The sequence below is a fragment of the Sinohyriopsis cumingii genome, chromosome 18 (assembly GCF_028554795.1).
Source record: "Sinohyriopsis cumingii isolate HCF-2022 chromosome 18, ASM2855479v2, whole genome shotgun sequence".
Lineage (NCBI taxonomy): Eukaryota > Metazoa > Mollusca > Bivalvia > Unionida > Unionidae > Sinohyriopsis > Sinohyriopsis cumingii.
In genome coordinates, this window is record NC_142978.1 from 72,808,068 (window position 1) to 72,819,930 (window position 11,863).

The window sequence follows — 11,863 nt, forward strand, 5'->3', positions numbered from 1 at the left end:
CCAATATATGCATCAGTGTCGTATAGGGAAATCCCAATATTAGAGTAGGAAATATTAGAGTAGGAATTTGTTGGTAGAAACTCAGCAAAGCATAATTTCTAAATAAAATTATGATGCTCGAATGGGGGTTTCCTTATTCAAGACCATAATCTAAAGGTTTCTTTATAACCCTAATCCACAAACTTTGCTCAAGGAATTTACTCTAGGACAAAACTTATTCTGCAAAATCCATTTTCCTTCAGCCAAAATGACTGTGACCCCCAAAGGAATAGGTCCCTTCCATATTTCAAGTGCCAGCCCTCCACAACATTGTTCAAGGTATGTGGTCTCAATTAAGTTATTATGCAAAAATCATTTTTTTCTGAATCAGTCACAGTGATTCTGACCTTTAACCTTTTGTCATTCACAAATTTTGGTTAAGGTACATGGTCAATAACTTAAATCTTTGTGCACGAACTATTTTTCTTATTTCAGTTATAGAGAAATTGACCTTTTTGCCTTTTGAAAACAAAACAGATAGGGATAGGTTTCTTCCTTACCCCAAATGCCTTCCACAAGGTTTGGTCCAGGTCTGTGATGTAAAACAAATGTTAATGTTTGGAAATCATTTTTCTTCATTCAGCTTCTGCAATCAACATCTTTGAACTTTGAACCTAAAAGTGGTAGGCTTCTTTCTTACCCAAAGTGCAAGTCATTTACCAAGTTTGGTAACTGGTGATGGTGGACAACTCTTCTGTGTGAAAAACAAACATGGTAACAGATGGAAGGACAGCATCATAACGTAATGGTCCATCTTCTGGCTGGTGTATAAGAATGGTTTCATCTTTAAATGTCTTATCCAATCATAGGACATTATGAGAATTGGTAAGAGGAGTGAGGGAGTTATGTCCCCTTAGCCCAAAGTTTGGTCATGTCTCTGGTCTTGAAATACATGTATAAGGAAGTGCATTAACCCTGTTATCCTGACTTAAAACACTGCTAACAGTGATAAAAAACAAAATTTATATTTTGCTCTTATAATTTAGCTAAAAGTAAGCAAATCATGACTATCAGAAGTGCAAGAAGGACTTCAGGACAAATGATACAAGTATTGGCATTCTCACTCACCCACCCTTCCATGGTCAACATTATGTACAGAAAACTTATATGTGGTACGCTAATTTGGAAACTAAATTCAAAGTACGGACTACATAAAGTGTAAAATTTTATTCATTAATAGATTCAGACAGGTAGTTTTGGATATTTAAGCTAACTTTTTCAGGATAAATTACTACCTGCATAAAATTGCACTGATTTAATAGAAATATTACAACAAAGGCATTCTATGTGTTTTCATTTGATCTGATAGATTCCATATTTCAGTCTTGTCATAATTGTTAGCTCCGTCACATGTATATTTCACTGAAAAGTATTTTTAAAGCAAAGATTCGTGACTCAATTACATAAAAAATGGAAAATACAGACGTTTACCCCCAAATTTACTTACAGATACAACTTGATTTATGTGCACGTTTATTACTCTATGCATGTAGGCATTTTTAAACAACTATATATGCAGCAGTTTATTTTCCTAAATGAATTATACTTCTGTACATGAATGGGGATGATGGCAATACTTTCTGAACAATAACTGCTGCCACAATTCTTGGATGGACTGACAGCCTTACATGACTGTTACACAGACCGACTGAGAGACTGACCATTATTATAATATTTGATGTGTTATACAGTGTATCATTACCATGTAATCTGCATTTTTCAAAAACATTTCTCCATACTCTGAAGTGATGCTGGGATGGGCCACCTCCACAATTAAATCTGCTCCTCTGAAAGAAAAAATTATGGAACAATGACTTGCTTGTTACTTTTTACAATCTAGACAGTGCTCTAATTAAGAATTTAGTCTGTATTTTACCCATTGGTTTGGATATAATACGTTTTTTTTATTAAAAATTAATGGGTTGTTTTGTGAACATCACAAAACACAAACATATAATACTGAGGCTGAGTTACACCCATCAAGATGCTAAATGCCTTTTAAGCAGCATCAAATGGCACAGTGAACAAGACTAATTCATTGTGTGTGTGATGATATGGCTCAATTTGAGTTTTCTTGTAATGATGTTTTAAACATGCAAGGAGCTTCCAGAACCAGTCTTAATACAGGTATAAACAAGCCTAATGGCACACACAAGTTCTACAAAAAATTCAAATAATTTTTTTCAGCAAAAACATTAACTGTCCCAGAAGTCGAGTGGTCAAATGGATTAGATTTTAACCAAGATGTTATTGGTCGATTTTAGGATGTAGATTTATAAAGCACTAGAGCTAATTAAACAATGCTAGGGCTAATGTATACAATGCCAGGGCTAATGTATACAATTCCAGGGCTAATGTATACAGTGCTAGGGTTAATTAGGCTACTATAACAGGCATGATTAACTGATAATGCAGCCATGTTAAATGTTCATGATTGAGTTTTTCTGTATATACCATATTTACTGTATATATTGGGGCATGATAAAATAATTATGTTTTTTTCCTGTCCCAGAACTTATAGTGAAAGTTTTGTGCGCCCCCCCCCCCACAGCACATTGAATTAAAATAGATTTTTAAAAAATGCTTATTTGATAATAAAATGAAAGAAAGTAACCTTGTATTGTTATCATAAATTCCTTTTTTTCATCACGAGCATTAAAGAATAAAATATATCCACAAACTCCGTATATGTAGCGTAGGCATCCATACTGTAGCATGTTTTGCTTATTTCCGATAACGCATGACACATTGTTCATTGACATGAACATTGAGAAACAAATTGTGTTTGGTTGTACTCAAGGTTTGAGTATGTTATCCAACTGAAAACTGGATCCAACAAAATCATAAACAAGAGGGAAATAATCAACCTATGGCTTGAAGACAACTGCCATTTACACATGACATGGTGTTAGGTGTAAAATAACCAAGATTTAATTATATCCTGGTCAAGTATATGACAGTATCTCGCAAATTAAAAAACATTATTTGAAAGTGTGTGTGTGTGTGTGTGTGTGATTTAGATTTTTAACATAGCATTAACAATTTTTCAGTCATATTGCTATCATGTCTGCAGTGTGACAGTTTACATAGCGCAGACATGTAGCATGATGTCCCACCCAGTCACATTATCCTGACACCAGGCCAACCAATCCTAAAACTAACCTCTTAATGCTGAGTGCCAAGCAAGGCAGCTGTTAGTACCATTTTTGTAAGTCTTTGGCAGACCCTCTAACCACTAGGCCACCAGAGCGGTCTATTTGAAAGTACATTCACCTGAATGCATGTGACAATCTTTTCACAAGCATGGATTATAAAAAGTATTATTAAAGTGAGTTATTGCTGTATATACTATTTACCTGCAGACATCAATGGCTGTTTGTATTAATTATAACTACATATGCTTAAAAGGGTATCAATACAAAGGTTATTTTATTATAAAGCAAGCCAACCTCAGATGCCGACTTTGGATTCTTTAAAGTGTGCCAATTTTTTTTATTTTTTTAAAAATGCGAAGTTGGGCAAGATATGGAAGCTAATTTTTGTTCCTTTTCACAGGTATTCACTGGAATTTTGAAAACAAATTGAAACAATGGAACAAATTTTAAAGTGACACAATGTAGTGCTTCGTGCATGAAATCAATGACCCAGCGTCACCCAGAAGATTTGGAGAAAATATAATGATTTGATGAATTCGTGAAGACCAGAAGAGACGATGATTTCGCCGGCAATATGATCATTAACATGGATGATATTCTAGTGTACACTAATCTAATTCCTGGACAGACTGACAATAAGATGGGGGTTAAAAGTGAGAAAATTCACACAAACTGTGCAGATTTTTTTAAAAATCTGACTTTTGGCCTTGCAGTTTCCTCTTCAGGAGATGTGTTGCCTCTAATGATAATTTTTAACAGCATGACAAAGCTAAAAAAATACTGATGCACCGAAGGAATGGATCGTTTGTGTGCAGGAGAAGGGTTGTATTGACAAGAGATGATGCTGCAGTGGATTAAAGAGTTTTATCTGAAGTACACAGTTTTATATTTTTTAAAATAACATTTCAGTTAGAGTACATTTTCCGACATAATTTCTGAATGATTTAAAAGATGTCCCACAACTTACATTTTGAAAAAATGATATGTCCCAGAACATACAGTGCACAAAAACATTACTTTAAAAATTAATTTATGGCATCCAAACAAATACATTGTCCCATCATTCAGTAAAGACAGTAGCTTGTGTCCCCTGTTGATAAGAACTCTGACTCATTCATGTTTTTTGTTAGTGTGGCTGTGCAATCAGATCTAATCCAATTCACCAGCATAAAAACATGGACTATTTTGGTTTACACCATACATTTAGACGGATCCAATGCAAAAGCATAAAAACATGGACTATTTTGGTTTACACCATACATTTAGATGGATCCAATGCAAAAGCATAAAAACATGGACTATTTTGGTCTACACCATACATTTAGACAGATCCAATGCAAAAGCATAAAAACATGGACTGTTTTGGTCTACACCATACATTTAGATGGATCCAATGCAAAAGCATAAAAACATGGACTGTTTTGGTCTACACCATAAAGTTCGACTGATTCACTGTACCAGCATAAAAACATGCACTGTGTTGGGCTACACCATACAGTTAGACTGATCCAATGCACCAGCATAAAAACATGGACTATTTTGGTCTACACCATACAGTTAGACTGATCCAATGCACCAGCATAAAAACATGGACTGTTTTGGTCTACACCATACAGTTAGACCAATCCAATGCACCAGCATAAAAACATGGACTATTTTGGTCTACACCATACAGTTAGACTGATCCAATGCAAAAGCATAAAAACATGGACTGTTTTGGTCTACACCATACAGTTAGACCAATCCAATGCACCAGTATAAAAACATGGACTGTATTTGGCTACACCATACTGCTAAACTGATCCAAAGCACCAGCATAAAAACATGGACTATTTTGGTCTACACCATACATTTAGACAGATCCAATGCAAAAGCATAAAAACATGGACTGTTTTGGTCTACACCATACAGTTAAACCAATCCAATGCACCAGTATAAAAACATGGACTGTATTTGGCTACACCATACAGCTAAACTGATCCAAAGCACCAGCATAAAAACATGGACTGTTTTGGTCTACACCATACATTTAGATGGATCCAATGCACCAGCATAAAAACATGGACTGTGTTGGGCTACATTCATTCATATTTGCAACTCAGAAATTGACTTTTCTTGAAGATAAACCAATTAGTTCATAGGTACCAAAGGATACAAAATGCAACAAATTCTTGTTAATGTCTGATAATACATATCTCAGATTAATGTCTGATAATACATATCTCAGATTAATGTCTGATAATACATATCTCAGATTAATGTCTGACAATACATATCTCAGATTAATGTCCGATGATACATATCTCAGATTAGTGTCTGAAAATACATATCTCAGATTAGTGTCCATAAAGTGGATCTATCCAGTCCCGTCAAGACAGCACAATTTAAGCAAAAGGAAATTTCATAGAACCAATGTAATATAATACAGCAGGTGTGTGTGTGTGTGTACAGGCACAGTGATTCCACTCTTAAAATGGTCAGAATACCTTGATACTGATAAGTTTGTGTTCCAAATTTATCCCTCTATTATGGCAACCCCTCTAATATGGCCAGCATGTTAGAACGTACAATGTCCCAATTACCCCTATGTGCAGACAATAATGATGGTTACAAACAGAAATCTCAAGAATATTTGTCGAGTACTATATTCAGCACAATAACATTTGTTCCATCATGCCAATGAAGTACTGACTTTAGTCATACAGAGAGGAAAGTAACATGATTATCTTTACTGATGTGTATCATACAGATGTTATGTTTTGTCATTTTGATAATTACTGGCTGTTATTATCACTGTTAATTATCAAGCTAATTTCTTAAAACCACAATACTGTATTGTTCAGCTCAATCCATTGTGATATCCAGTCACCATAACATAAAAAGTGTATGTTAGTCATGACTTGGTCTCTTTGTTATATTACAAGATAAATGTACTCGAAAGTGTACCAGACTTCAAACACTCAATCATGTGACAAGCTCACTTCCTTTGTAAACAAAGACCATGTAATAGCTAGGTAAACATGGGAGTTTGCCAAAAACAATTATGATTCTGTTTCAAAGTGGTACACTTGCGAATAAAGAAAAGTTGCTAAAAAAAGTAGAAACTGTCAGACACTCTCAGTCTATAAAGAAAAGGGAAAGCAATTTAACTAAATGAAAGAAGGGAGAGACCTAGTGCAATTGTTGAGAAACTGTATGTCAAAAAGATATAAATAACTATTGCAAAAAAAAACATTTTGCTGAAGATTAAAAAATAAAATAGTCAGAGGTATCACAACCATGATTAAGAGACCAACAGTTACAGTCTTATGTTTATACCTTGATTTTATTGACAAGGTTTCAAATGGTTTTGTACTTTGACAAACAGTAGTTCACAATTATCTTAAATAACATCATTTAAGTTTTATTACCTTAATTCCATTAATTACAATTGATTTTTAAATAAAGATATTAAATATTGTTAAATTAGTTAGGACTTTCTTACTTTAATTGTATGTATGTGTTACTCATCTCTAAATGATCCCTTTCTTCAAAGTACACCCTGCATATAAGACCACTTTTCTGCCACAGAAGGGGTGGCCTTATAAGAGGGGGACCACTGCAAATTTGTTAATAGTTTCTGGCAAATCTTTGGGCAATTCATCAAAAGCTTTGAACTTATTGCCCACATAAGAACTGACACATATATGGTACATGTATATACAATTAACATGACAAGGGGTAAAACTCTGGAAAAGTACATCAGAGTGTGTTAACCAAATGATGTACACATATTGACTGCATGTCAATAACACCTGCCATGTTTCATGACAGTCTAGGCTGAAAGATGTGGGAGGAATAGTTGCACACATGAATTAAGGGACCTACATAAAGGGTGAATGGACATGCCTAGGTAGGTAGGTAGGTAACTAGGTAGGTAGGTGGATGGGTTGGTAGGTAGCTAAGTGGGTAGCTAGGTGGGTGGGTGAGTAGATTGGTAGGTATTAGCAGCACATCAGTACAATACTGTCTATATGGAAGACAAACCCTTCCAAATTACAAATTACAGAATCTTCTCTAGTGGTACATTATACATTTTCTTCATCGAGTTCAAATGAAAAAAGTTCTGTCTCACACAGTGGAAGTAGACATTTTCAACAAGAATGTACTCCACCATCAGTGGACACAGGAAATGTATACACTCTGCTGGGTACATAAAGATCATGCTTTGTACATCATCCCAACGTAACAGTTTTGCTCCATGGATTTGGAGTACCTATGAAAGTAAAACAAGCACAAACCAAAGTTATCTACCCTTGCAATATGAAAAAAGTTAACACTTACATGTCTTTTACCTATTTGGATTGACATTAAATTTTTTATCCCTATTAAGAAAACTATGTCGTGTCTGAAGCAGAGGACTAATGAAAATGACTGCCTATGCCCCTGGGAAATATTCTTGAAATAGCACAAAAGTACACTCTTTAGTTGTGCCTGTCCTTTGTGTAATACAGAAACATATTTTCACAGTGCTGACGTGCATTTAACAACATTTTAAATAACAAAAAAGCTACCTAAAAAAGTTATGTTCTGTATGTTATATTTGATCTCCTTAGTTTGAAAGGTGAAAATAGCCATTTGGAGCTATAAGACGCACATCAGATATAAGGCCTAGCTATATACTCTCGAACCCATATCAATTGTATCATACAGATATTGAAATAAAGAAAACTGTAGGTCATTTTTACCTCCCCTTGGATATCTCCATTTGTTTTCTTTATGGAAAATTGGGGGAACACATGTTCTTTAAATTCTAAACCTGGTGCAAATATAGAAATCCCAAGAGCAGACCCACAAACAGAAACCTCCCTTCTACACTCACTAAAAAGCTGGATGATATTGGTGTTCAAACTTCTCTGTTGGATTCTCTGAGCAAATCCTGGTCAGAACCGAGTTGTTCTTGACAACCATAATGTTGGCATTGTCAAAACCGTACCTGATGCAGTCTGATCACAAGATACGCTTGTGTTTATAGAAAAATTACACATGGGGGGAGCATTAAATTTTCAAGTTTAATGTGGGTTTTAAAGGTATTACAGCATTAATAAACGCCTCTGTCCAGCAAGGGTGTTAACGCTTTATTGACATAAACCAACCATGCAAACGTGAGTGTTTATTACTGTCCTTCAATCAATCTACTTCATGCCTAAAATTATCCAGAAAAGCATAGGTCAACTGATAGTATTTTAACTAGATAACGAATACAAATAAAGAGAACTACATGTAATCTGAATTTTGAAGTCATTGTGTCAAATAGGAGCTATGTATGTTGATATGCTGTTTGCAGTATGTGCATGGAATTAAATGCTGTTGACCCCCTTTTACTGACATGCTTCACGATGTATAACTTTGTCAAACTGGAGTTCTGAAATTCATTTTTGCTGGCCTTGGCTGATAACTTATTGCTTCCTGAATTGCCTTAAAAAATGAATAACACTTGAACATTATTCTGACAACTGACATAACCATACTCTGTGAGTTACATATGGAATATAACCATACTCTGTGTGTTATATATGGAATATAACCATACTATGTGTGTTATATATGGAATATAACCATACTATGTGTGTTATATATGGAATATAACCATACTATGTGTGTTATATATGGAATATAACCATACTATGTGTGTTATATATGGAATATAACCATACTATGTGTGTTATATATGGAATATAACCATACTATGAGTGTTATATATGGAATATAACCATACTATGTGTGTTATATATGGAATAAAATCTGACTTTAAGAACATGTTGCCACTGTTCACAAACTTGTCAATAATCTTTAACATTCTCATTCAGGCAATGAATATGCTATAACTTTTATTCCCCTACAGGTATATGGCATCTCATTTATTTACCTATATTGGGTTGTTTCACTTTGTGATCTTTACCTACGCAAATTAGCATAATGGACTCACCCAATGAAGTCTTTAAAGTACTTAACACAACACACTAGCTGCTGTCAGCCAATTAAGTAGTATGTGAAATGGTGGTTAATACCTGACCTCATTGCCATTTAAATGCTGTTATTTAAACTGCCAAAAGAATAGTACTGCATCATCTCCAATCAGGATTGTTTACTCTTTATACATTCTACATGTAATCAGCATCTACTGAAGTGGTGGTGGGGGGGGGTAGTTTTTTTTATAAAGATTCCTGAAAACCATATTTTTATAATCACAACCGTGTAAGGGGGGTTTGGAAGTAAAAAATTGTGTTCTTAACATCACACTGCATTAGGGCAGGTATAAGTGTAGCCAAATAAAATGAGGGATACCATTTTACGTTCATGAATCAAAATTTAAATCAAACTTATTAATATCAAAATAAACCAGATAGTTATATATATGGTGGTTACACTGAACAGAAAAAATATCCAGCATTTTAGTTTACTCTGTTCTGATCAATCAACTGTAAATAAAATTCCAAGATGCCAAAAATCTGAAAATTTCTAACAATGAAATGTTAAAAAAGTTGGGATATACACTATTCTTTTCAGTGTCACAATAAACAGGTCTAAGGGAGTCAACATACAGTCAATCACCACTTTGACTGAATAAAAATAAAGATTTTTGATTGACATTATATAAGTGGTGACATAATAGTAAAATTATGGATTACTGTTGACCACAACAAGTTTGTAATGGCAGGACATAAAAGCTTTCAAATTATGTGAGAAAACGTTTTTCTAGAAGCTAGCCACAGTACCTCAGTGGGAAGATCATATGGCTATCAATCCAAAGGCTTGATACCTGTCCAGGCAAGCTTTAGTCAACTGCCTTGGAGTGTCCTTGGGAAAGGCACTTAGCTCCCATTTCTTCAGAATAATGCATTATACTGCCAATAATGCGTTAAAAGTGTCATTAAAACAAACAAAAATATTCTGCATGAGAGACATGAATGTGTTGTAGCATAAGTTTATAACATTAATAAATTCACAAACCACAAAAAGTTTTATTTGTGCAAGCATGTTCAGTGTACAAAGTTAGCTGAAATTAAAAACTGCAATAATTTTATGATTTATGGTACTGTATTTACAAAAAGAAACCCCTACAGCCTCTGCCTTTGTAATTAAGTATCCTGTACATGAGGAAAATCTATTTTGTACTTCTCTGTGAAGTTCTCCAGGTCAGTAAGTATACACTCGGCTGGCACTTCACTACCAATTGCTGATACAGTTCTATTCCACACAAAGGCAAGTGACAAGTCATCCTGGGACAGGATTTTCTCCACCAGGAACCTGCCTGCCAAAATAAGGGTCAAACATGATGATGGTGGTGGTGGTGATGGTAAAGACCATCATGATAATGATGATAATGATGATGGTGGTAGTGATGATGATGGCAATGGCCATGATGATGATGGTGATGAAGATGATGGCGATGGTCATGATGATGATGGTGATGAAGATGATGGCAATGGCCATGATGATGATGGTGAAGATGATGGTGATGGTCATGATGATGATGGTGATGAAGATGATGGCAATGGCCATGATGATGATGGTGATGGCCATGATAATGATGGTGATGAAGATGATGGCGATGGTCATGATGATGATGATGATGAGTTAAACCTGCTATAGTGATCGGCCACATCTAATGATCATTAATTATAATTACTTTAGGTCCAACAGATATAATCAAACCTGCTCAACATGGTACATATATAAAATTTACCTTCATATAACAGCCACCTCTATTTTAGAGCCAGTTTAAACCAGCCCCATAGGTGACTCTTTAATGTAACTTTTCCATACATAAACATAGATTTAGTTGTATATTGAGAACGCCCTCTCATCTCACACATGACCGACTAGTGTTGCATGTACCGTTTATACTTGCTAAAAAGTCGAATCAAATTGCAAATAAAACCCAACAAAGATCCTGATTTGCAATAGCAAACTGTGCTTGCAGATCTGGGTCTACTCTATTTGTTCTACTGATTACTCCTAACGAACTGCACAGACCGGCGCAGAATATGACGGCAGATCTGAGCCTATGCAGTTTGATGTTGGACTGGTCCTATACATGAGTACACAGGATACATTCTTACTCTTAGCAGACAAGTCAATGGATTTTGACCCTATTGAATGTCAAACAGATGGTTCATCTACCATAGTAAATAAACTGCTTATAGTTCTAAGAATCTATGTCAGTTCATGAGATAAAAAGAACTGGACTTGTGGGAGCATGTTTACCTAGGTGTCCGTACCCAACGACACCAACTCTCTTCTTAATCATCGTGGACACCTGCCCATTCTCTAAAACATAGCCCGGTACATAATGTAGCACAGGGCGCGTTTGATTACTCAGTCCTTTATTTTGACTTTATCTGTGACTGATGTCTGTACAATAAACTGTGTGAATTTGTGTACTATTAAGTTCACCCTCACAAACCGAAAGCCAGAATGGGTGTAACAACTAAATTTAACATCATTCCTGCTCGTCTGAGAACCACCACTATATAAAATATGCATAAAAATGGAGAAGAATGCAATACATTTTTTTTAAATCTTTCATTCGGGTCACCTTGTAACAGCTGAGAAATACAAACAAATATCAAATAATAAGGCGGACACGCATGTAACAAGCTCGATTAATTATAATATTATTTTAG

General features: G+C 35.0%; 1 protein-coding gene across 1 annotated transcript in view; it reads right to left on the reverse strand.

Annotated features, from left to right (window-relative positions):
• Positions 1–11,592, reverse strand: part of LOC149776967 (aspartate dehydrogenase domain-containing protein-like) — a 31,744-nt gene extending 20,152 nt beyond the window's left edge. Inside the window, exons 1-3 of the mRNA XM_089941684.1 lie at positions 11,445–11,592; positions 10,353–10,488; positions 1,742–1,826 (exon numbers count right to left, since the gene is read on the reverse strand). Coding sequence (XP_089797810.1) covers positions 1,742–1,826; positions 10,353–10,488; positions 11,445–11,487 — 264 coding nt within the window. The 5' untranslated portion in view covers positions 11,488–11,592. The remainder of the gene's footprint in view (positions 1–1,741; positions 1,827–10,352; positions 10,489–11,444) is intronic.
• Between the last annotated feature and the right edge of the window lie 271 nt (positions 11,593–11,863).